The 26,742-nt window shown below is 40.0% G+C and overlaps 1 protein-coding gene across 4 annotated transcripts in view; it reads left to right on the forward strand.

Moving 5' to 3' along the window:
• LOC140453481 (AT-rich interactive domain-containing protein 1A-like) overlaps window positions 1-26,742 on the forward strand; it is a 129,009-nt gene that overhangs the window by 59,025 nt on the left and 43,242 nt on the right. For all 4 annotated transcript variants that reach the window (XM_072548192.1, XM_072548193.1, XM_072548195.1 and 1 more), the window contains exons 5-6: window positions 23,831-24,071; window positions 26,068-26,157. In XM_072548192.1, coding sequence (XP_072404293.1) covers window positions 23,831-24,071; window positions 26,068-26,157 — 331 coding nt within the window. The remainder of the gene's footprint in view (window positions 1-23,830; window positions 24,072-26,067; window positions 26,158-26,742) is intronic.

Genomic DNA, 26,742 nt, shown 5'->3' on the forward strand with positions numbered 1-26,742 from the left:
AATGTCAAAATTCCAGTAATCATTTTGAGTACTGTTTAAATTTGTCAGTGATCATTTCTATGGCACCAATTAAATCAATTTGCTGCTTTGTGAGTCTTTTGCAAGAAGAGACGCCACACCTGAACTGCATCTGCAAAAATTTAGCCACCACATTTAGCCTGTTTGTTCTTTAGTGTCTTTTCGCCTAATATTTCACAACTTAGGTCATTTCTCAACTTGGTGTTACCTTCAGACTTGGATATACTATTCCTTCATGTGAGTCTAGTGAAAATCCAAGGTGCCAGTAGAGATCTTTATGGTTGAACTTTCCCTCTTCCCCTCTCCAAATAATGAAGTGGCATTTGCAAGATTCCAATCCAGCAGCCCAAATCTGAAACAGAATTTTGCAAAAATTGTGTCCAACATATGTAATTTCCTAAACAATTTTGACTCCTTAGGTTGCTTGCTGTATGGATTGTCTGCCATATTTTCTCAGTTACCATTTTTAAATAAAGGCTTGCAGAAAGTTCCTCCACATTGTGGGGAGGCAGTGGAAGATTGATAATGTCACTGGACTATAACCTAGAGACCCATGCTAAGGCTCTGGGGCCATGAGTTTGAATCCCACCAAGGCAGATGCTGAAATTTACATTCAGCAAAACTTTGGAATGCCTAATGGTGACCATGTCGTCATGTAGGTTGTGTAAATCCATTCTTATTCCCCAGTGTTCTTTTGAAGAAGGTAATCTGTTGTCCTTTCCTTACATGGCCTACATAAGACTTGAGACCCACAGCAATATGGTTGACTCTAACTGTCCTCTGAAATGGCCCCTGTAAGCCACTCATTTCAAGGGGCAGATCAGTGTGCCATAAGTGGTGGCCACATTTTGGTGACAAATAATAAAGAAATATTTCCTTGTGCTGCTGGTAATTTTGGCCCCTTTCTCTGTGAAAATTGATACCAATCAGTAATTTGCCAAATGTGGCCATGTTCTTATCAGTTGTCATCTCTTTCATCGATGGAAACTGGCTGATCTTTGTCCAGCATTACAAGGGATATCCCTGCAGCTTTTGTTTAGATGTTCAACCATTAAATTGTTTGAAGTTGCATGAATTGCTTTGCTTTCCTAATTAATCTTGATTTGATATGCTGGTTAATACATAATGCATTCAAACACAGTTCTCTGAAACTTCAGAAATCCACATTGTTGGGATACTTTGGGTAATGTGCCATTTAATTCAGAAATATTGCCTTTGCCACTTGCTCTACAGGCTTTGGCATGATTAAACTGGAATTTACAGAATCCTTTGACAATATGTATGGTTTAAATTAGTAAGTAGTGTTGTTCTGATGAACATAGGTAATAAATCACTTAACAATTAAAGTTATTTGAAATGTTTTAATTTTCAGTAATCGCTCCTGGGAGCAATTGATTTTTGACTGCAGGCTGGAGCCTTTGTGTATAGTCAATGTACTGCTGCCTTGGAAGGACCGTTAATATCAAGTGGAATCTACAGGTTGACAAACTTTAGCTAGTGCGTAGTGACACTCGTGACTGTTTTATGTTAATATCACATACTACAGAAGCCTAAGGGAATGCCTGATCAGTGGCTGTCATTAACAGTGGAAGTTGAAGGCTCTAACTTTATTAAAACTGCACACCCACTTTTTTTGAAAGAGTTTCTATTCTTGCTTTGATTGCAGCGGTCTCATACCTCCTCATAATGTCTAATATTGGAGTATAGGTGGCTGATTTTTACTGGTGAGATGACAGGACACCAATGTCCTGGTTCATTGTACATGCAGATGTGATTTCCAGTAGAGATAGTGAACAATGATCAGAGATCCTGATCTCTCCTTGCTTAGGAGCACAAAACTGACTATAGTGCCCTTGCCACGTATCACTCTGAAGGCATGTTTTTCAATCAGTTTGCACCATATAAAATGTTTTCAATGCATGAGCAATTGCAAGATAAGTGTAAGGTGCTTGTGTGGATTGTTGCTTTTACTTTCACAAAAAGAAATTGTTTGTAGTGATAGTTTAGAGAGTACCTCTGTCTTCTCTCTTCAGGAGAGAAGTGAAACATCCTTGCCTATCTTTCCTGTTAGGTGTATTCTCACATGTGAAATTATTTTTGTATTTATTCCAATGTATTTCTACTCTATAAATTGAGTAATTCAGAACTACAGAATATTCCATGTGTCAATGAGATTTAATGCAAGATTAATTCAACTTCTGTCTTGCAATTCTATTCCTCTCGAAATATAGCTAACGTTATAAATAAACAGAGCATTAACCTTGATTTGTACCATCTAGCAAGACGTCAAAACACACTGTTAGCATCGAGCAAGCTATCAAAATGTTAACCTCTGAGGTAGTACTTTGTGATGTCTCCTCAAACTACTTGCCTTAATCTAATGGGGCTTGTTAAAATATTTAAAATATTTGAGAAACAAAGATCGTGTGTATTTATATTGTGCCATTAATATAAAATTCTAAATGTCTTCCTGTTTCACAGATGTATAAAATGAAAAATGATATGAATGATGATGCCTAGCCCCACAAGGGAATTTTAAGACAGGAAAGCAAAAATTTGGTCAAAGGAAGAAAATGAGGTTGGGCAACAGTGAAATTTGGGGAGAAAGTTTCAGAGCTCAAAGGGAGATTTTAGAGCTTATGAAGTCTTCAGCAACTGAAAGCATGCCAGTTTTCTGGTGCATTTAAATTCAGTTGCTTGAGAAGTTGAAATTGGAGGAATACTGAAAACACACATTAGCAGGTTAGAGGAGAAACTTGGAAATGGGGAGGGGTTGAGCCATGGAACCATTTTGAAAACACAGGTGAAAATTTAAAGAATTTTCCTAATGAATAATATGTAGGTCAGCAAGCACGACTGAATGAACGGGACTGTCAGAGTTAGGACATGAGCAGCAGAGTTTTAGATGACATGTTTATATGGTAGAATGTGAAGGTTGACCGTAAATAGACTAAACAAGAGGCAAATATGAGGATTTCAGCAGCTGATGACTTGAGGTAGGGTGGAGGCCAGTGATTTTATGGAGATGGAAATGGACAGTCTTGATGACAGTAGATGAGGCTGGAAGCTCACCTTGGTCAAATGTGTCATTTAAGGTTGTGAACAACCGAGTTCAGCTTCAGGTAGTTATTGGGGGAGAGATGCACTTGGTGGCTAAGGGGTGGTGATGACCAAAGGCACTGGCTGTGGCTTCCCCTTATTCACTGGGAAGAATTTCCACTTGTTAGCGCATATTGGACAAACGGTCCAACAATTCCAACAGTGGAAGAGGTGAGGCAGTGTTGATTCTACAGCTGGAACCCTCTATGGAGCAGGAGGGTATAATTGAATAGAAAAACCAAAATGAGAGGGGTTCCATTTCAATGTTGATTTTTTTCTAACCTTTTTTTTTCTTTTCCAAATACAGGAAATCTGAATATTCTCATTTGTGAATAGAGATCATGTTGAGGGTCTGCAGATTGTAGCAGTTAAGCCTAAGTAGCCAGTTGTTATCCTAATCAATACTTGTCGCGAATTTTCGTAGTGTCTCTGTGCATATGAGTGTACATTTATCTGTTTGACCATACGTGGCTCTTAATAGTGGGAACTTCTGAGCCTGAATAGGTTTAAAATCAGGCTTGAAAAGCAAAAGTAGTGTATTTTATTACCTACTGCTGAGTAAAGAATTTTAAGTCTGGTACAAATGAGTGAGAAAGAAAATATATTGCAGGATGAAGTAGTCTCTGGATTAAATTTTAATTGGCTGGTTGTTGGGTAGGTTGGGCTGCGTTTGAGACTGAGCAGGTTAATGAAGCTAAAAGTGGTGGCCACTTTGGATTATTAAAGAAGCCACTGACACTTTTTGTTTTGGAAATTCTGCTTGTGGAAGAATGTGGAAATAGACTGAGATTTGCTGTTCTTAAAATTTATGCATTAAGCCTGATTTTTTTATGGCATTGCCGTGTAGCTGGTTGCATCTTTTGAGGAGTGATCCTTTGATTGGAAATCAATTTGCATTGTGTCCATACAGTTTATTGATGTTTTAGGGAATTGTTGTCAGGTCATTGTTTACCACAAGCACAACATGAGTCTTGCCCTCGCAAATCGTATATGTTCATGAGTTAAAAAGAAACTGAGCTCTGTTGCACTTTAATTTTGAAATTAATGGCGACCTCCCTTTGTGTTGAATGGAATTGTTTTATTTGATAGTCTTATCAACTTGTGATTTCCAGGGTGAATGTTGTCACAATTCAGTAACTACTTTGACCTTTGACTAATATCTTTTGGATAGCCCTTGCAATAAAACTGACTATTCCATTTTTCAAAACAAAATAATGTTTGTGAAGTATTTCTGTTGGGAAATTATGATCCTAAATTGTCAAAGCAGAAATGACGGACTCTGAATCCTGTATCTCCTGTTGCCACCTTTGTTTGGATCATGTAGTGTGAGCAATCAAATAGAGGATAGTCAAATTTGGCATTTTTGATGGAAGTCAAGAGTGTGGGGCTGGAAAAGCACAGCACTGAGGAGCAGGAGAATTAACATTTCAAGCATAAGCCCTTCAGGAATGAGGTTTGTGGGCTGCGGGACTGAGAGGTAAATGGAGTATGGTAGGGGGAAGATAGCTGAGAATGCGATAGGTAGATGAAGGTGGGGGAGTATTTTTTGGATTTTCTCAAATCTAATGTCAAGCTGCAGGAAATTATGACTGTTGTTTAATTTCTAGTAAGATGGTGATAGTGAGTTGAAAGAAGTGTGGATGGATGAAGCTAGGAGCAGCTTGGTTATCTAGATGATGTCACTGAGGTGTAACCTGTAGACAAGAAAAGAATGGAGGCCAAGGATGAATGCTTAAATGTTACAATTTGTGATTTGGAGATGCCGGTGTTGGACTGGGATATACAAAGTTAAAAATCACACGACACCAGGTTATAGTCCAACAGGTTTATTTGGAAGCACTACCTTTTGGAGTGCTGTTCCTTCATCAGGTGATTGCTTCTCTACAGATGCTGATGGACCTTCAGAGTTTGTCTAACGTTATGTATTTGTGTTTTGTGATTTGGGGGTTCAGGATCACGTTGCAATAATGTCACAACTGGTGTATGGAAATCTCTGGTGAAAGGATAAGTTGAGAAGACAATGCTTGGGCTCTAATAGGGGTGCAGAGGTAGTTATGCTGAAACTTGATAAAACACTAGTTAGCCTGAAGAAGTTTGCATTTATCTTGAACAAAACTTAGTACTGGATCCGCTTGAATCATTAACTGTTTTTCCTCTCTGCAGATCCCAGACTTGCTGAGTTTCTCCAACATCTTTTTGTTTTTGTTTCAGATCTCCATGTTTTATTTTTGCGTTTGTCATGTTGCTTTTATAGTAAAACGTTCTCATTTCACAACTTGTACTACAGAATTCAATGAAAGACATCTTGAGTTTCCAGCCCAGTACCATAGGGGCTACAGAACCATACCTATCAAAATGCTGTGTTCACAAGTGCTGTTAGTTTATTAAATGCTGAATTAAAATACCTTCCTGTTTACAGGCAGAACCTTAAATTTGTTAGAATATTTCATCATTCTATTGAAGTGTGAGATTTTTCAGCTGCAGTGAATTCTTGAGTCAGATTCCAGGAAGGTTGGGAACAAATTTAAATACCAAACTTATAACACAGAAATTAAAATGTGCCTAAATCAGGTTTTAATATCACCAAGAGTTTTATTAAGATTTAACATTTAAACTTTAGGCTACCAAGTATGTAACATCTGAAAAGGCTGACAATATTTAATGCATGGGAGTCACTAACACTGAAATGAAACAGATGTGTTTGGTGTAGAAATGTACCAATACAGCTCAGCCTTTTCAGATGTTCCAAGCTTGCTAGCTTGATTTTTTTTTTGATATTAAATTCAAATGAATCTTGGTGATATTAAAATCTGAAAGAGTCACATTTTAATTTTTGTGTTTAAATTCACTCCTCCTTCCTGGAATCTGGCTCTTGACCACAAAGCAATACTACTTGCACTTCAGATTCAGCCAAGCATGAGATAAGTGTCCTTTGTTTGGAGGGAATGTTTACAGTGAAATGGTTTTTGGCGATACAAACCCACGCTTAAGGTGAAAAGATTTGAATTTTCATTGTCTCATTCATGGTGTCTGGCAAATTCAAAAGATTTGAATTCGTAGATCTTTGAGTGTGGATCATGTTACTGTTATGGTATTTTCAATACTGCTGATCTTCACATTCACCATTGTCACGAACAGACCTTATCCTTGAGAAAAGGAGGTGGTGTCTGTTGTCAAAGTATCTCTATTATGGCTTGGAATCCAGCTGATCCATTGAATTTCCATGTGATTGACCTCATCACTACTTCCTTTTACAGTTCATCGACGATGATGAAATAAAGTATAGGTCGGTATGCTGTGCATACTAAGGATAAGCATCTGAGAAGGGCCACTTAATTGTGGCAGGAGTCTAGATCACTCTGGTCTTTTTCACAGGAATGCTACATGGCAGTGTTTCATGTACAGAATAAATATCAAAATTTCTATTTATAAGCCCCTTATCTGCATTTATCTCTCATTTGGACTGGAATAGATACTGTCTTCCTGGCTTTAATTATTAAGAAAATTTAAAGGGCAGGACTTGAATTTAACTGGAATTAGTTTTCCAAATTTGGCAGTTTTAATTTCTGAAGACATTTTGTAAATAGACTCTTAAACGTTTGCAGTTCACAAAGGCAATTTGGCAATTGTGTCCATGCTTCTTCACAGATCTGATTACACTGATCCTTTTTTTTCAAACTTTTGTCCATAGCCTCTGGAGGTTATGGAAATGCAAGTGAATGTTAAAATACTGTTTAACTGTTGAGAGTTTCTGACTTGACTGCACTTTCAGGTGGAAGTGTCCAGGCACTACCTACCCTCAGTGAAAAATAATTCTTCTCAACTCTTTTAGTCTTCTGCCTTTTACCTTAAACTTACATCCCCTAATTATTAAACTCCTCTAATGGAAAAAAGTGCCTTCTCTCCACCCTGATTAATTCCCAGTCAATCTTACTCACCTCTATTAGGTTCTCCCTTAATCTTTGCAATTCCAAGAAAAATAACCTCAGCCTGTGCACAGTCAGATCCCTCCTATAATGTGGTGACCAGAACTGCTTTCTGGTTAGGTCACAACTGGAGTACCGTTTTATACATTTGCAGCACAACTGCCTTGCTCTTGCATTCCGTTCCTTGGCTAAATAAGACAGGTGTTCCATTTACCTCGTTAACTACATTATCTACCTGCCTCGATCTCTGGATAAACACTTCAAAGTTTCTCTGATCTTCAGTACTTCTCAGGATCTTGCCATTCAGCATGTAGTCTCTTGCCTTGCTTGCTCAAGGACATTACCTTTTCTCTAGTGTTGAATTACTTAGTCACTACACTGTTCAGCTGACCAATCCATTGATATCTTCCTGCCGTTCTCACTATGTATTTACCATCTCATAAATCTTATCTGTGAATTTCTTGATCATTTCCGCTACGTTTTAAGTCTGAAGCACCCACAGCCTGATCTTGGGGAAACCTGTTTGTGGAAACAGATTTTTAATATAGAAATATTCTGCCCCTCAACCAATTTTGCATCCAGTGTGGCACATTGACTTGAATCCCATGGGCTTTCTTGACTAGTCTTCTATGAGAGGCTTCATCCAAAGCCTTGCTGAAGCACATGTAGACCATTTCAAATGCATTGTTCTCATCAACACTCCTAGTTGCTACCTCATTCCATCAAATTTATCAAATACTACCCTCTGTTGCATTTGTTTTAGATTACTTAGTGTGGAAACAGGCCCTTCGGCCCAACAAGTCCACACCGACCTGCCGAAGCACAACCCACCCAGACCCATTCCCCTACATTCCCCTTCACCTAACACTATGGGCAATTTTGCATGGCCAAGTCACCTAACCTGCACATTTTTGGACTGTGGGAGGAAACCCACGCAGACACGGGGAGAATGTGCAAACTCCACACGGTCAGTCGCCTGAGGTGGGAATTGAACCCACGTTGACTATACTTCATTAATCTGTATCTCTCCAAATGTGGCCATATTCCGCCCTTCAGAATTATTTCTAATTACTTCATCACTACTAAAGTTAGTCTGACCTGTAAATTCCGCCTTCCCCTTTTTTGTTATGAAAAATCCTGAATGTTTTGTATTAAATTCTGCAATGTCCAGAAACAGTGTTCCAAGCTGGTAAAGCAAAAATACGATCTTGCTTATTTACAAGCCATCTTATGCTTCACTCTGGTAAGACACTGCAAATTGAGCTCCACTATTCCCATGGTCATCGCAATAGTTAGATTTTAAAAAGTGCAGAATTCCTGAATTTACCCTGGACCAACACGGACCAAATTTTTGTACTTCTTATTACGAATAATAACTATAGATGAACATTGAGTCATGGACATGTAACTCTACTCGTTAAAATTCTGACCCACTTAAAGCTGATGGAACATAACATAGAACAGGCCCTTCAGCCAACCATGTCTGTGCTGACCATGTAGCTATTCTAAACCAATCTCATCTGCCTGACAAAAGAAAAATGTATGTTACGTAAGGAGGGAAAGATTGGGGAGTTCTATGGTCCCTGTTAACAGGGTTTGTTGAGATGATCCTTTTGCTGCTCAACACTACTTCTGAATCTTCCTTTGCCAGGTGCTTTTTCTTGTCTGCTGAACGAGATGTCGAGGTGACTGATGCACAGTTAATAGTTTCTGATTTATTAGTTAAAGGCTGCATTTTCTGAAACCTGTGCATGTGCAGCTGCCCCCACCCCCAAAAATCCAGTCTTGTCCCTGTGTCCAAGAAAAATATGCTTCTCTTTTCTGTACACGCACAGTGTAACCTGATGAGCTACATCCCTGCTGAAGGGCTTATGCCCAAAACGTTGACTCTGTTGATTCTCAGATGCTGCCTGACCTGCTGTGCTTTTCCAGCCCCTCACTTTTCAACTCTAATCTCCAGCATCTGCAGTCCTCACTTTCTCCCAGTGCAACCGTTGTGCCTGATGTAAATTTTGCGTGACGACTTATTGGGATAATACTTCATGTACACGCTTGTTTCTAGGTTAGGGCATATGTGCAATTCCTTGCAGTTGCAGGTGTCAGCAGACATGCCCTTTATTAAAGGCTTACAGCAACTTATGAGGAGAAATAAGATTTCTTCAGGCTTGAGATGCTTTTCACTGCAGAGCCAAAACAGCATCGTTTCCAAAGGCCCAATGGCTTACAACTTCACCATTCACATTCCCAAGCTGTTCAGCTACCTGGGAGCCAACCTCAAACTTGTTGGTGGGCAGGCAGGAGGCATCTGCCACTGGTAATTGGTCACCACTTCACAGACCAGTCAGGTACTTGTTAATGGTCAAATCTCCATTGTGCTCAGCATCCCCTTTGGCTTCAGCTAGTTTGTAACCAGGCTATCCCCACTGCCTGAACCAACTGCTTTGTAAACAGCATTTATGACGAGTGTTGGGTAACTTGCAATAGTCCTTCAGCAATGCTTTGCTTTCAAAACAGTTTTTATTTCCCCATTCCAGTCATTCGCAGAAACGTACAGCACGGAAACACACGCTTCAGTCCAACTCGTCCATACCAACCAGATATCCTAAATTAATCTAGTCCCATTTGCCAGTATTTGGCCCATATCCCCCTCAATCCTTCCTATTCATATAGCCAATTCAGATGCCTTTTAAATGTTCTAATTGTACCAGCCTCCACATTCTTTGGCAGCTTGTTCCATACATGCACCACCCTCTGTGAGGAAAGTGCCCCCAGGTCGCTCTTCAATCTTTCCCCCTCACCTTAAACTTATGCCCCCTAGTTTTGGGCTCCCCCACCCCTAGGAAAAGACCTTGCTTATTCACCCTATCCATGCTCCTCATGATTTTATAAACTTCATAAGGTCATCCCTCAGCTCCAGGGAAAATGGCCCCAGCCTAATCAATGTCTCCCTATAGCTCAAACCCTCCAACCCTAGCAACATCCTTGTAAATCTTTTCTGAACCTGTTTCAAGTTTCACAACATCCTTTCTATAGCAGGGAGACCAGAATTGATCATGGTATTCTAAAAGTGGCCTAACCAATGTCCTTTACAGCAACAAAACTTCCTGTACATAATGCACTGACTAATAAAGGCAAGCATACCAAACATTGCTTTCACTATCTTATCTACATGCGACTCCACTTTCAAGGAACTAGAACTTGCACTCCCAAGGTCTCTTTGGTCAGCAATACTCTCCAGGACCTTACCATTAAGTGCATAAGTCCTGCTAAGATTTGCCTTTCCGAAATGCAGCACCTCACATCTATTTAACTTAAACCCCATTGACCCATGTGATCAAGATTCCATTGTACTCTAAGGTAACCTCCTTCACTCCACATCACCTCCAATTTTGGTGTCATCTGCAAACTTACTCACCATTCCTCCCATATACGCATCCAAATCGTTTATATAAATAACAAAAAGCAGTTGACCCAGCACCAATCCCGTGGCACACTGCTAGTCATGGATCTCCAGTCTGAAAAGCAACCCTCCATCACCACTCTGTCTTCAACCTTTGAGACAGTTCTGTATCCAAGTGGTTAGTTCTCCCTGTATTCCATGTGATCTAACCTTGCTAACCAGTCTACTATGAGGAACCTAGTCGAATGCCTTACTGAAGTCCCTATAGATTGCGTTTGCTGCTATGCCGTCATCAATCCACTTTGTTACTTCAAAAAAAAACTCAAACAAGTTAGTGCGACAGTCTTTCCAACGTACAAAGCTACGTTGACTGTCCCTAATCGGTTCTTGCCTTTCCAAATACATGTAATTTCTGTCCCTCAGGATTCCCTCCAGCAATATACCCACCAATATCAAGCTTACCGGTCTGTCGTTCCCTGGCTTTTCCTTGCCACCTTTCTTAAATAGTCCACAATCAAAAGTACCCAAAGCTGGTGGCTGTGGTATTTAGTGTCTGTGTGGATACTTGAATGTGTGTGCACGTGTCACTAGGGGGTCAATCCATTCGCTCCCTTGTAATGCATCTGAAGTGACACTGAGTGTAAACTTAGTGTTCTGAAGTGGTATAGGTTGAATACATTGAAAATTTTTTGTCCCCTCAGTTTGTGCCATGAGCATGGATGGCTTCTGTTCCCTGCACTGATCGGAGATCTGTTGGAAATGGTACTTCTGTGTGTGTGTGTGTGTGTGTGTGTGTGTGTGTGTGAACCCCTCATTTACATGTCCAGACGGTCACTCATTGGCAGTCAGATTATATGACTAGAGTGCTGACACCACATGATCACATAGGCACTATTATACTGGAAATTGGCACAGCTGTTTCTGGCTGTTGAAGCCATCATGTGAATGCCCCAAACTACCAGAATGGGAGCCTTGCCTATATTTAAGGATTTCAGATTGTGCTACAATTGTGCAAATGATTCCGCTGATCTGCTACAGCTGAGTTGGAGGTATAACAATACTTTGAAAGATGAATACTCGTGATGTACATTTGAATGCAGAGCAGTGGCTTCAATTTGCTCTCTTGCCTCAATGTTTTACTTATTGAAAGCAATTAATAAAAGCTGCTATGTAGAGAGCCATTATTGGGTTGCTGATGCGCACTGGTTTTGTGGAAATGCATTGTTTCTTTTTAAAAATACTCTATTGTTCTTGTGGAGTAGTGAACTTTAAATAGTTTGGCTCTTTCTCTTAATGAGGCATGCATGCCTTGGGGACAGAGCAAGTAGTCACTTTGTAATTATATTGGGGACAAGAACATTCACGTGTTGCTATCATTTTGCTATTTTAAAATCCCTCTAGGTCAAAATGCTTTTGAATTGCTTAGATTAGCACAGCAATTTCTGTTCGTCTGTCAGAGGGTGACTAACTCATTCAAGGTGCACAGGAGAGTTTGTTTTGTAAAAATGTAGGTTTATCTCCAGCCTTGCTACCTACATCATAAATGGTATTTGTTCATTGGGGCTGAGAAACAACTGCTTGAAGCAGGGACAGGCACTGTCAAGGGATTCATTGTTGTCATGGGTGGGTGAGATAACGGATCCTCACTGAGACTAACTAGCTGCAAAGGTTTTGCAGTTGCTGCCTTCATCCAGTTAAGATTTTTACCTATGCTATACATACAAACTTTGTGATTAGAGTACGATGAGTGGTGAAGTATTTTACTTAAAGGTGCTTTTTCATATTTGCATTTTACTTTACAGATTCAGGGTTTTCTAAAGTCTACAGAATTGATACTTAGTGGAAATGGGTATAGTCAGTTAGCATTAGATGTTAAACTTATAGTCTACCAAATGGGGTCAGTTGACCCCAGTTCATAGCTGATCTGATTTTAACCTTAACTGTAAATTTCTGCATATCTCCAAGAATCTTTCACCCTATGGTAATCAAGAATCTATTTACTGCTGTAAAAACTCGATTGAAAGGTTTACGCATTCACTGTCTTTTGGAGAAGCAAAGTCCAATGGCAATCAACCCTCAAAGCATTTTTCCTCATCTCTGTCTTATATCGGTAACCCCATATTTTTAAACTTGACCCTTAGTTCTAGATTCTCACAAGGGAACCTTGTGGTAGCAATATGGTCAAGTCCCCTCACGATCATATGTTTCACTTAAGTCACCTCTGACTCTTCTAGGTTTTAGAGGATACAGGCTCAGCCTGTCCAGGTTTTCTTCTTAAGGCAATCAGTTTATCCCTGGTTTTACTCCAGTAAACACACTGAACTGCTTCCTGTGTACTAACATCCTTCTGTGAGCAAGTTGACCAGTACTACATGATGTTCCAGATGCAGTCTTAGCATGCCCAATATTTCTGAAGTATAAGCTACCTACTCTTGCATTTGATTCCCTTCTCAAGAAACCATAACATCTATTAACTTTGATTACTTTTTGTATCTGCATATAACCTTCTGCAATTTATGCATTGGGAGGCCCAGATCTCTCTGCATCTAGGAGCTTTGTAACCTCTCACCACTGAGATAGCATGCTTTTTATAAAGATTCTTTCTGCCAAAATGGACAATTTCACACTTATCCACATTGTACTTCTCCACATTAGTCTTTGCCTACTCACCTAATCTATACATATCCCTCTTTAGGCTCCTTATATCCTCTTCACAACTCATTTTTCCTATCTATCTTTGTATCATCAGCAAATTTAGCTCCCATACCTTTGGTCTCTTCATCCAAATCATTTTGTATAAATTCAAAAGAGTTGAGGCCCTGGTATTGACCCCCATGATGCATCACTTGTGATGTCCTGCCAACCTGAAAAGGGCCTGTTTATTTCTACTCCTTCCTGTTAGCCAGCTATTCTGTTGATGCCAAAATGTTCCCCCCTACTCGATGAGCTTGTATTTTCTGCCACCTTTTGATGTGTGCACCCTATCAATGCCTTCTGGAAACTTTTAAGTAGAATACTTCACTGGTTTCCCTTGCACACAGTATAAGTTGATACTTCAAAGAAAGCTAGTTAAACATGATTTCCTGTTGACCAAACCATGTTGGGCCTGTCTGTCATCTGGTTACATTGATCAGGGTCTCTGCAGTATGATGCACCAAGAACCCCTCAGTAGAGTCTGTATTTTAACCAAATGACAGTCACCTGAATTTTAGAGGAATTTCCTTTTAAGTTGAACTACCTGAAATGATCCAACCTATTAGATGTTGTAAGTGATTTCACAATAAAAACTTCCTCTTTAACGTTTTGTGACTTCCATTTGTTCAGTACATTAAAAATACTGCTGTCCGGGTACAAATATTGATCGTTAAATGCAAATTATAAATGTAGATTATCAGATTACCCCTACTACAAAAACTGAGAAATGTCAAATTCTAATGTTTTTTGTTTTTCTCTGCAAAGACTGTATAGAACTGATTTAGAACCTTTGTGTGCTTATTAGTTAGTTTTTATAAATAAAGTATATTTTTGAAATAAAAAATTTGTGCACTTAGGAGGAGATATTTAGGACTTGTACCCAGCTCGGCTGCTCTTCATTGAGTAACGGATGCTCTTGTATTGTTTAATTGTATTGGAAAGGCATGGTTTTGCTATTTACCAACAGATGGATCAACATCAAAGTGAGAAGGAAGAGTAGAGGTTGCAACAAATGTCTGGCATCCTGGTTTTCTTTGGCTTGGAGTTTACATTTGAAACACCTGTTCCATTTCCAAAATCACCAGACCACCACTTTGTGATGCAATCATTTGCAGTTTGTGGAGGGAGAAAAAGAGGAAAAAAAATTCTATTTCACTTTCTGCAAAGCCAGTAACCCAGCTGACAGGTTTTTAGCTGTAAATCTGGGCTCTTCCAGTTTTGCTGTTTGAAGTCCAATTCCTGTGGGAGCGTCAGTCCGTTCAGTAGTCTTTGTCAAGGTGTTGATAATGTTACACATGATGATAGCACATCAAGGCTGACTTGTTCCCTTTGAAAGTGATATCTTGGATTTAATTATTGTATTTCTCACCTAATTCTCTTGTGTTCTGATAATAAAAATTGTTTGTTTTACTTAAGATGAGGGGTGTTGCTGCTAGGGAGGCAACACTTTCCATTTCAGGCAGTGTCTGCTTCAGATGTGTTGCAATGAGATGCTGAGTGAATGCTGTTTGTTGTACTAGTCTGGCAGTTTAATGTTTCTCTACAACCAACCAACCTGTGTAGCCCTTAGAGGAGGACAAGATTGCTAGTTAGGAGCAGGTAATGCTATAGGCTGCCTTAAAACTGAAGAGTTGAACCTGTTGAAATTGGACTAAGCTTGAGAAGGAAGCAACTAGCATTCAAAGTATTAGACTTTGTATATTCAGACTTCCTATCAGCTGGCCTCACTGATCTGCATCAGTTTTTAATTAAATAGCTTTGTGTATTAAGCTCCAATGGAATTATGGGCAGGGGAAGAGAGAGAGGGAGTTTTGGACCCTTGGTTTTTTTTAAAACACTGATACTGCGTAAAATTTGGGTGATGACAGCATGTGAAGTTTTCTTATTGACTGAGATACATTAACGAGTTGCTTTGTGTGATTTGTCAACACTCTGTATCCCTCAGGTAGGGTGTCAGCATTGTACTTTCTGGGTTTGAAACAGTGGCAAGAGTGACCAAGTGCATAGAGCGTGTCAGGCAGAAATGAGTACACTGTGACATCACCTCAACACATTAGACTCCATGGAGTAATCAACACTCATTCATCAGGTCAGAGCCTGAAATAAAACTGGGCAGGATTTCAAAAGAAAGCTCAAGGCTTTTGTTCGGGAGCCAGCCAGGAGTGTGAGATTCAGTGTGAAATACTTGGACAGCTTCCAGTATTTTGATGGTAATGGCAGATGGGCAATAAATCGAAAGCACATGGAAAGCACGTGAGACAAACCAATCCTCTCATTCTGTTATTGTTTACAAATGTAAATGTTGGCTGAGCTCTGAGCACAGACGGGATGAGAAAGCTAGCGTCACATCAGTAAGAAGCTTTCTGAGCTTGTGCTGCGCTCATTACTGATCTGTATTGGGATCGGGCCACAAGAACAATTTTAATTTCAATTGGACATTTTATTGAAGTGGAGCTATAGGAATAGGAATTGTTTTCTCAAAGTCATTGGCTTCTTTTGTTTAGTAATTAACTTGCTGCATAATGGAATGTTTATGAATAGGGCCTTGTAATTGATAAATTTCCTCCTTGCTCCTTTAAGTGTCCATTGACATGAATACCCTATAAAAACAAAGAGCTGCAGATGCTGTAAATCCGAACCAAAAACAGAAATTGCTGGCAAGCTCAGCAAGTCTGACAGTATTTGTGCAAAGCAATCAGTTAATGTTTCTGGTCCGAACTGAGGAACGGTCACCAGACCTGAAATGTTAATTGATTTCTCTTCACAGATGCTGTCAGACCTGTTGAACCTTTCCAGCAGTTTTTGTGACATGAATACCCTGACTGATCCCCACAACCTTGACATCGCTGTAGAAACTTAACACCCGCAAGGCTAGATGAATGCAGCCATACCCATATTTACTATAGATTAGTGTAACCATGATAATTTGCTGTAAAATGGCAATAAAATCGTAGTATGTGGGGATTGAAACTGCACGCTTTTGCTGATTGTGTGCAGTATTAATCTTTGAGAGCACTCTAGCTGTTACTGCATGTGTGTAAAACTACTCATGCTGCTGAATCAAAGATAGGCAGTTCATTGAGATTTAACCCATGCATATCGCCATCAATGTATGGGACAACTTGGTACTTTTGTCATTAGAATAAATTAATCTGTTTGGTCAGGCATTCCCTATATGGAGAAGGTGATTGAGACTGCCATTTTGTCTTGTTTAACCACCATTTTGTAAAGTAATTAAGAAATTGGAATCAATGTGCAAAACTGGCCTGGTTGGTCCCTGTAAGCTAAAGCCTTGAGATTGTTCAGGGTTACTTTGTTTGCTTATTAGTGCTGGGATTGAAGACTGGACACGCAGATAGCTTCACATATTGAGTTTGTCCTGTAACTAGCTGAAAGAATGACTCACTACCTAGAATAGTATTGAAAAAGATTATTTAAAATGTAACCTGGATTTAAATTGACTGCTCTTGGGCTTTCATTTCAGTATGCCTCTTGCAGTGTTTGGGTACAACTTAAATAGATTAAAATGCAGTGATTCAAAAAAGAACTGAAGTCAGAGAGGCAACTTCGTTGCAAGATATTTCCTCTGATCTGGGGCAGGGTTTGTAATGGGAATAAGTGAATTTTTGGGAACCTGTTTGATTTGACATTGGTAAATTATGAAATGCTGTGGTATGTGTTTGGCCTGAAATGTGTGACTGGTTTGTAACGATTAAGGGCTTTCATGTATCTCTGCTTATCACACCAAATACAATTATAAAGGGGAAATGAGTTTTGGCTGGAACAGTGTGCAGTCTTGGGTGGTGCAGTGTTTCAAGTAGGACTTGTACACAGGGAGATTTAACTGTGAACCTTGTCCTGTCTCCAGCTGATAGCTAATTACTTGATTGTTGTCTAATGCTTAGAACACATTTTCAAAGAGCAAGAAAAAAGTAGTTCCAGTAATTTAAATGTGATGATGATGTCATTGTGCATGAGAGGATGGTAATCCCAGACTGACTGACTGTGCCAGCCAGGGCTATACTTAAAACGTGGCAGGAGGAGGCACAAATACCTACTCTCCAACTTTTTCTTCCACAGTTTACTGAAAGCTTTAAGTTTAAATTATCCTCCGAGTAAAAGATATGCAGTGAGATGTCAATTATGTAAGACTATTTTTTGATTGTCAAAAGGCAGGGATGCAAATCCGTTATTAAAACAATGATGCTCAGCAGGTTAATTTAGCATTGTGTCTACCTCTACCCTTGGCTATTCAGGCACTATATAAATGCAAATCTTTTGAAAATAAATTATTTTAAATAGCCATTTTCCCAAATCAAATATATATACTGTTTTCTGAAGTTGACGAAATAGGTATTCTGCAGTCAGTGTAGTCTGGTTTTCTGGCTTATTATATTGTATGGCCTATTTTGCTGCCAGAAGATATGACATGTTGGTGCACTAGTATCAGACATTGGTTGTGTGAAATGATCAGTTCTAGCTGGATTGTAGTTGGGACTAAAACTTTCATTTGCAGACCAAGATAAATGAAAAGATACTTGAAATTGCAAGAGCAAAAAGAATGCAAAAAATTGCACTTACAAAATGAGCGGTGTGGTGCCTCAGTGGTTAGCACCGCTGACTCTCAGCACCAAGGACTTGGGTTCAGTTCTATCCCCGGGCAACTTTGTGGAGTTTGCACATTCTCCCCCTGTCTGCAGGGGTTTCCTCCCATATTCCAAAAATACAAATGCTAAGGAAAGGAGGGGGGGAACGTTTTTGATAAGGGATAGCATTACGGCTGTACTGGGAATCCATCTAGGGAAGTCATTTGGGTGGAACTGAGAAATAAGAAAGGGATGATCACCTTATTGGGATTGTATTATAGGCTCCCCTAATTGCTAGCAGGAAATTGAAAAACAAATTTGTAAGGAGATCTCGACTATCTGTAAGAATAATAGGCTGGTTGTGGTAGGGGATGTTAACTTTCCAAACCTATCACTGTGGACTTCTGATGAAGGGCTTTTGCCTGAAATGTCAACTCTCCTGCTCGATGCTGCCTGACCTGTGCTTTTCTAGCAGTATACTCTTGACTCTATTCTCCAGCATCTGCAGGACTTGCTTTCGCCAAGGTGCAAAACCTGATTTCCTCTTGGGGAAATAAGGTAGGGCCGGTGACCGATGTCAGTGGGGAAGCACTTTGGGGCCAGTGACCACAATTCTATTAGTTTTAAAATAGTGATGGGAAAGGATAGACCAGATCTAAAAGTTGAAGTTCTAAATTGCTGGAAGACTAATTTTGACAGTATTAGGCTAGAACTTTCAAAAGCTGATTGAGGGCAGATGTTCACAGATAGCTGGACAGCTGGAAAATGGGAAGCCTTCAAAAATGAGATAACGAGAGTCTAGAGATCCAGAGACAGTATATTCCTATTAAGGTGAAAGGAAAGGCTGGTAGGTGTAGGGAAAGCTGAATGACTAGAGTAATTGAGGTTTTGATTAAGAAATGGAAGCATATGTCAGGTATAGTCAGGAGAGATTGAATGAATCTTTAGAGTATAAAGGCAGTAGGAGTATACTTAAGAGGGAAATCAGGAGGACAAAAAGGGGACAGGAGATAGCCCTATTTGCCAAAGCTAAGGAGGATCCAAAAGGATTTTATAAATATATTAAGGATAAAAGGGTAACTAGGGAGAGAATAGGGCCCCTCAAAGATCAGCAAAACAGCCTGTGTTTGGAGCTGCAGGAGATGGAGATACTAAATGAGTATTTTGCATCAGTGTTTACTGTGGTGAAGGACGTGGACAATTTAGAATATGGGTAAATAGATGGTGACATCTTGAAAAATGTCAAATTAGAGGTGTTGGTGTTGGATGTCTTTTAAAATGCAAAAAAGTGGATAAATCCCCAGGACCTCATCAGGTGTACCCTATAACTCTGGGAAGCTAGGGAATTGATTGTTGGCCCCCTTGCTGAGATATTTGTATCATCAATAGTCACAGATGAGGTGCCAGAAGACTGGAGGTTAGCTAAAGTGGTGCCACTATTTAAGAAAGGTGGTAAGGACAAGCCAGGGAACTATAGACCAGTGAGTCTGACATCAGTAGTGGGCAAGTTGTTGGAGGGAATCCTGAGGGGCAGGATTTATTTGGAGAGGCAAGGACTGATTAGGGATAGTCAGCATGGCTTTGTGTCTGGGAAATCATGCGTCACAAACTTGATTGAGATCTTTGAAGAAGTAACAGATGATGAATGAGGGTAAAGTGATAGATGTGATCTATATGGACTTTAAGACATTGGACAAGGTTCCTCTTGGAAGACTAGTTAGCAAGGTTGATTTCAATGAATACAGGGAGAACTAAAAATTTGGATACAGAATTAGCTCAAATGTTGAAGACTGGCGGTGGTGGAGGGTTGTTTTTCAGACTAGAGGCCTGTGACCAGTGGTGTGCCACAAGAATCGGTGGTAGGTCGTGGTTGGAAAAGCAAATCAGGGCAGGACTTATTCACTTAATGGTAAGGTCCTGAGGAGTGTTGCTGAACAAAGAGACCTTGGAGTGCAGGTTCATAGCTCCTTGAAAATAGAGTCACAGGTAGATAGGATAGTGAAGGCAGCACTTGGTAGCTTTCCTTTATTGGACAGAGCATTGAGTATAAGAGTTGAGGTCATGTTGCGGCTGTACAGGACATTGGTTAGGTCACTTTTGGAATATTGTGTGCAGTTATGGTCTCCTTCCTATTAGAAGGATATTGTGAAACTTGAAAAGAGTTCAGAAAAGAGTTACAGGGATGTTGCCAGGGTTGGAGGATTTGAGCTATAGGGAGAGCCCGAATAGGCTGGGGCGGTTTTCCCTTGAGTGTCGGAGGCTGAGAGGTGACCTTGTAGAGGTTTATAAAATCATGAAGGGCATGGATGGGATAAATGGACAAGGTCTTTTCCCTCGGTTGGGGGAGGGCAAAGGGCATAGGTGTTTAGGGTGAGAGGGGAAAGATAAAAAAGGGCCAACATTTTCATGCAAAGGGTGGTGCGTGTTTGGAATGAGCTGCCAGAGGAATTGGTGGAGGCTGGTACAATCACAGCATTTAGAAGGCATCTGGATTGGTACATGAATAGGAAGGGTTTAGAGCGATATGGGCCAAGTGCTGGCAAATGGGACTAAATTAGGTTAGGATATCTGGATGGACGAGTTGGACCAAAGGGTCTGTTTCTGTGCTGTACACCTCTGACTCTGTACAGGTTAAGTGGATTGGCACTGCTAAATTGTCCATAGTGTCCAGGGATGTGTAGGCTAGGTGAATTAGCCATGGGAAATGCAGGACTGCAGGCATAGGGTAGCAGGGTGAGTCTGTGTGGGATACTCTTCAGCGGATCAGCATGCCTTCAATGCAATGAATGGCCTGCTTCCACACTTGTAGAGATTCTATGATTCTATCAATATTTTGTTGATTCAAATAGAGCTGCAAAGCTGCTAGTACATCTTTTAAAGGGAAAGTGTTGGGTAAGAAAGACTTAGACCTAATGTTTTTTCATTTATAGAATTTGGATGTGGTTGACTGCATACAACTGCTTGAAGTATCCAAAGTGATCTCCTCCTATCCTGAATGAATTTACTTTTTATTCAGTCATGGGATGATGAAGGCACTGGCTGGGTCAGCATTTATTTGCCAACCTTGTTGCCTTTAAAGGTGGTGATGAGCTGCTGCATTGAATTGCAGTTAGCTGGTTGCTGTCAGGAACAACAGTCCAGTACAGTTCAGGTATAGACCATCCCAACAGTACACATCCCACTTTTCCCAGTACTGGCACCAGTGCCCACAAACCAGAACCCACTTCTCCCAAGCCAGTCTTTCAGTCACACATTCATCTCACTAATCTTGTTTACCCAATGTCAATTTGCATGTAACTCAGGGAATAACCCAGAGATTACCACTTTTGAGATTCTACTTAATTTGGTACCTAATTGATGCATTGGTTTTAATTTACCAAAACTCATTAGATTTAAAGAATGTTCGTACAGATTTGTAAATAGCTTTAGTAACTCCTTTATTTGAAAGGGAGTAAGAAAGCCTAAACATACAGTCCAGTTACTTTAACACCTTGCACAGGGCAAATGTTAGAAATTTCTATTAAAGATGTGATGGTAGTGCACTTGGTTACATTCAAGGTAATCAGGCAGAGACTTTGTGAATGGGAAATCATTTAATTAATTTATTATAATTCTTTGAAGTAACGTGTGCTGTGAACTTGTAACTGAGTGGATGGGTTAGTGGAGCTGAGTTCTTGAAAAGATCAACCATAATCTTATTGAATGGCAGAACAGGCTCACCAGGCCAGATGGCCAGCTCCTATTTCTTATGTGAATAAAGGGGAACCAGTGGATGTGTTATATAGTCAGTTCTGCTCTAAAGCAGTTATTCTATTCTCGTGCAAACCTGTATTAAGAAAATCGCATAATAGCAGCACCATTTAAAATAATTGCCTTTTCACTAATGCATATTTTAAAACTTTGTGTCCCAAGTTTGTCAATCGTGTTACAGTAAGTTTGTATTAGTGAAACGTACGTTATAGCAGAACAACCTGAACTTAAAGTTTCAGAAGAAGTTTGATAAGGTCCCATATCAAAAGTTATTGCAAAAGCTTAAAGGGATTAAGACTCACATTGGCGTGGATAGAAGATTGGCTTGCACACATAAAAGAATAGTCTCTTTCAGGCTGACAGGTTGTCACAAATGGTATGTCACAGATTGGTACTGGGGTTTAACTTTACAAGTTATATAAATTATTTGAATGAAGGGACCAAAGCATTGGTAGTTAAATTTGCCAATGACAAAGATAGAAAGGAAAATGAGTTTGAAGAAGACATAAGTCTAAGGTTAAGTGAATGGGCAAAGACCTAGCAAATGGAATGCAGCATGGGAAAGTGCAGAATTTTCCATTTTGGCAAAAAAGTTAAAAGAAAAGCCTTATCTAAATGGTGTGAGAGGTTACAAAGCTCTTAGATCTGGATGTCCAAGTGCATGAATTGCAGAAGGATAGCACTGTAAGCGGTTATAGCAAGTAATCCGGAAAGCTAATCCTTGGTAGGGGGAGTCCAAAACTAGAGGGCACAGGTTTAATGTGAGGGGAAAGATTTAAATGGTTGCTGAGAGGCAACTTTTCGATAGAGGGTGATGTATGTATGGAATGAGCTATCAGAGGAAGTGGTGGAGGCTGGTACAATTACAGCACTTAAAGTGTATCTGTGATGGGTATATGAATAGGAATGGTTTAGAGCGATATGGGCCAAGTACTGGCAAATAGAACTAGGTTAATTTAGTATATCTGGTTGGCATGGATGAGTTGGACCGAAGGGTCTGTTTCTGTGCTGTATGACTCTGATTGAATATCATGTTTTATTGCAAGAGGAATTGAATGCAGGATGAGGGAGATTATGTTTCAGGTTTACAGGTTATTGGTAGGATCATATCTGGAACACTGGATAGTAGTGGTCATTGTACTGACAAGGATATGAATACATCAGAAGCCGTTCAGAGAAGGTTTACTGGAATAATACCTGGAAAGAGAAAATTGCCTTGAGGAAAGGCTAGATAGGCTGGGCCTATTTCTTCTGGAAGTTGGAAGAGTTAAGTGACTCAGTTGAAACATAAGATCCTGAAAGGACTTGACCGAATGGATGCCAAAAGGATATTTCCTCGTGAGAATTTAGAAGTAGGGGGTCACCCATTTAAAATATGAAGAAAAATGCTTTGAGGGTTGAGTGTATTTGGAATTCCGTTCCTCAGAAGGCAGAGGATGCAGAACATTTAAATATTTTAACAGCATGAAAGGTTGATTCTTGATTACTATTTCATCAAGATAGTCAGGGTATGCAAGACTAGATTTGAGGTTAAAATCAGTTTAGCCATGACCTTATTAAAAGCAGAGCAGGCTTGAAGGACCAAATGGTCTACTCTTGTTCCTAGTTTGTGTGTTATAGATGGTGTAAAGGCTCTGGGGAGTCAAAAGTTGTAAATTACTCCCTTGGATCACAGACATCATTCAGTGGTTGCAGGTGAATGACTATGGATTAGAGATGATGGTGCAAGATGGCCAAATGTGACAACCATAGCAGCAGATCTCGTAGGGGTAGCTACAAATGAGAATGGGGTAAAGGTAGAGAAAGATAAATAGAAATAGAAGGCAGGAACAGGAGTAGGCCATTTGACCCTTCCACCCTGTTCTGTGGTTCACATCCCATTGAACCTCACCTGATGACGTTAAAATAAAACTGTCTTTTCTTTAGTCATTGAACATATAGCAGCATTCATTTCTGAGGGCACGGTCAAAGGCGAGTGTGACTGGGGTTTGGGCTCTGTTTTCCAGCACTTCTCTACCAGCTAGGGAGTACTATCTGGAGCTAAGTATAAAAGAAGAACCTGAACTGGTAGTTGTAATGTAGATGGATTTCATTTGACTATTAAGATTCCTTCCACTCATGAATGAAGGAAGTTCTTTTATATATTGCAACATCTAACACATTGGGTCTTCCAGGAAGCTCTCCAGCACCCTCCCAAGCTGCGCAAATGCACATAACGACTAATTTGGTCAATTTCTTTTCACCATTTTAATGCTTGTAGAAATGAGGTTTGAGATGTATTAATGTACAGAAAAGCCTGACATATATACCATTACTCATGAAGAGTGGGTGAATTCATTGGTTTTCTGGATTTGTAGGATTTGTCTGGTTCTATTGATGATTTGCCGACTGGGACAGAGGGAGCACTGAGTCCAGGAGTGAGTACATCAGGAATCTCCAGCAGTCAAGGGGAACAAAGTAACCCTGCACAGTCACCATTCTCTCCTCATACCTCCCCACATCTGCCTGGAATTCGTGGTCCATCGCCTTCACCTGTAGGATCGCCAGCTAGTGTAACCCAGTCCAGGTCCGGGCCATTGTCCCCAGCAACTGTACCAGGTAGGAATGTCTGTTTGTAAGCTTCATTGTAAATGTATGCTGCAGAAAGATGTCCCTGACAAACCTCAATGATTTTCAAAGGTGGTTCTTGAGATTTTCAAGTGCTCTGTTTTTTGTGTGTGCTGTGACTAGTTTTTAGTTTCACTAAGTCCTTCATTAGGTAGTGCTGTCACTTAGTATCAATATGTTTAGTAATTTTGTTGATATGTAGGATTTAGACTTGCATAAAAGCAGAATAGGAACAACTCATCAGTATCCCCAGTAGTTATCACTGTTCATCACTGTTCCATTAAATGTAAAGCCACAACATACAAAGCATTAATTAAGTATCTCAATGTATAAATTGACAAGGCAGCAGGCATAAGTTAGCAACAAATGCTTGTTTTAAAAAACAAACTGCCACATTTCTATACAGAAAAAAAGCCATTATCCTAAGCATGCTTTTTTGTGTACCGGTGAGGTCACAGCTAACTGCATGTTTATTCTAATGCAACTACTGCAGTGCTTGCTCCCAAGGCTCCCTCTATGGCCTTGCACAACATTCCAGTTTCCTTCAACTTTGTTGACTGCCACTCACATCACCACTGAATCACAGGCTGCTTCTCTCCTGCATTTGCTGATAAGCCCACTATGAATATATCTGCATCAAGCATGGGAGAGAACCAGCCTATGATTGAAGAAGTGGTATATTGCCATTTCCTCCCATTTTGTTTGTGGGGGTAGTGTATCTCTGGTTGGCCTCTAATAAGTTTCCTTGTGTGATTTGGGGAAAGGATGAGATGGGTCGATTGCCTGGCAACCCTGTTTTGAGCCCTAGTACCTCATCAGACAGTGATAGGTAAGAATTTTTAAGGTGGTCCTTGTCTTGTTCTTCAAACTTTTGCTTCTTTGCCAGTAGTGGGGAGAAATCTGAGAAGTTCAAGATTGTCAAATCTAAGGTATTTATTGGGGTGTTTGTAACCTGGTTTGAAGAGACTGAACCAGGTTCAGGATCACAGTGTCCCCCTTGGGACACTGCCCCTAAATTCGCTGCACTTGCTTGACCAGTTGAATAGTAAAACATCAAAAATTATGAGCAGGAGTAAGTCATGTGGTCCTTAAAGCCTGCTCTGCCAATCAATGTCATGGCTGATCCTTCCTCCCTCAATACTACATTCTCACTTTCTTCCCATTTTCCTTGATGTCTTTAAAATCTAAAAATGTATCTATCTCTGCCCTGAATATATTCAATGATTTGGCCTCCACAGCCTTCTGTGGTAGAGAATTCCAGAAGTTCACTGTCCTGTGAGTGAAGGTATTTTTCTTCTTAGTCCTAAATGGTCTACCCCATATGGTGAAAGTATGTACCTTGAAAAGTCTCCAGGCCAAGAAAATGTCTGTCTTACATCTAGTCTGTCAGCCCTGCTTAAATTTACACCTTTCAAACAGATCTCTCCCATCTTCTAAATTCTAGTTAATATAGGCCCATTCAAACCAATTTCTCATAGGATAGTTCAGGCTACTCCAGCTATCAGCCTGATGAACTTCTGCTGTACAATCGCTATTGCAAGTATATCCTTTCGGATATTTTGGGAGACCAAAACTGCATGTGATACTCTATAGGTGTGGTCTTGCCCAAAACCTGTCTGTCTACTTTCATTAACTGGTATGATAAGCATACCCAGATCTCTTTGTACATCAATTTCCAATATATCGCTATTTAAGTAATCCCTCTTCTCCCCCCCCCACTCCAAAATGGCAAGCCCAGACAGACCCTACCTCGACACTGCATTGAAAATTGATGTATTTGAGCATTTATCTGCCTTCCAAATGCGACTTGTTTGGCCTGCATACCTGTCTGTTCCTGTAGAATCAGCTGGTGTAACTGCTTCATTCATATCATCTCATTGTTTGTTTAAAGGGCTGCAGCTACAATACCCCACATCCCCATGACTTCCTGCTGCCTCGTACTTTTCGGTTACAACAAACTCAACAAGTATAATTCTTTGCATACTAGGTAATCAAATGCCACCTCGTCCTCCAAGTGGCCAGTCCGATGGAATTCTGCACCCCTCCATGAATCCATCTGCTATGGGGCAGGACCGTGGTGAGTTCTTGAATAGATTTTGTAGCTGATTTGATAGAAAATCGTATTTAGTTTGTTTACAGCTCTTGGAGTCATAAAGTTGTACAGCAACAAAAACAAACCCTTTGGTCCAACTTGTCCATGTTGACCAGATATCCTAAATTAATCTAGTCCTATTTGCCAGCATTTGGCCTGTATCCTTCTAACCCATTGCAATTCATTTACATATCCAGGTGCCTTTTTAAATGTTGTAATTGTACCTGCTTCCACCATTTCCTCTGGCAGCTCATTCCATACATACCAACCTGTGTGTGAAATATACCCCCATAAACTATTCACGCTGTCTGGGTGGGATGGTATAGCCTAGACACACTGAGTAAATGTTATTAAACTTGCAAGTGGGAAAACTCATAATATTTTACTACAGATCTCTGATATCAGTTGAATTGCTTATGGTTGAAGGGCAACTAATTAGAGTTGTTGCCCTGAATTTAAGTTAAGTTTAACAAATTTCCTTAAAAAGAAATCATTCTCTCTTTTTTTTTCTTAACAGACCTTTGTTATCCAGGTACGGTGAAATGAAGTGCTTTGCATAATGTATTACTT

The sequence above is a fragment of the Chiloscyllium punctatum genome, chromosome 27 (genome assembly GCF_047496795.1).
Source record: "Chiloscyllium punctatum isolate Juve2018m chromosome 27, sChiPun1.3, whole genome shotgun sequence".
Taxonomy (NCBI): Eukaryota; Metazoa; Chordata; class Chondrichthyes; order Orectolobiformes; family Hemiscylliidae; genus Chiloscyllium; species Chiloscyllium punctatum.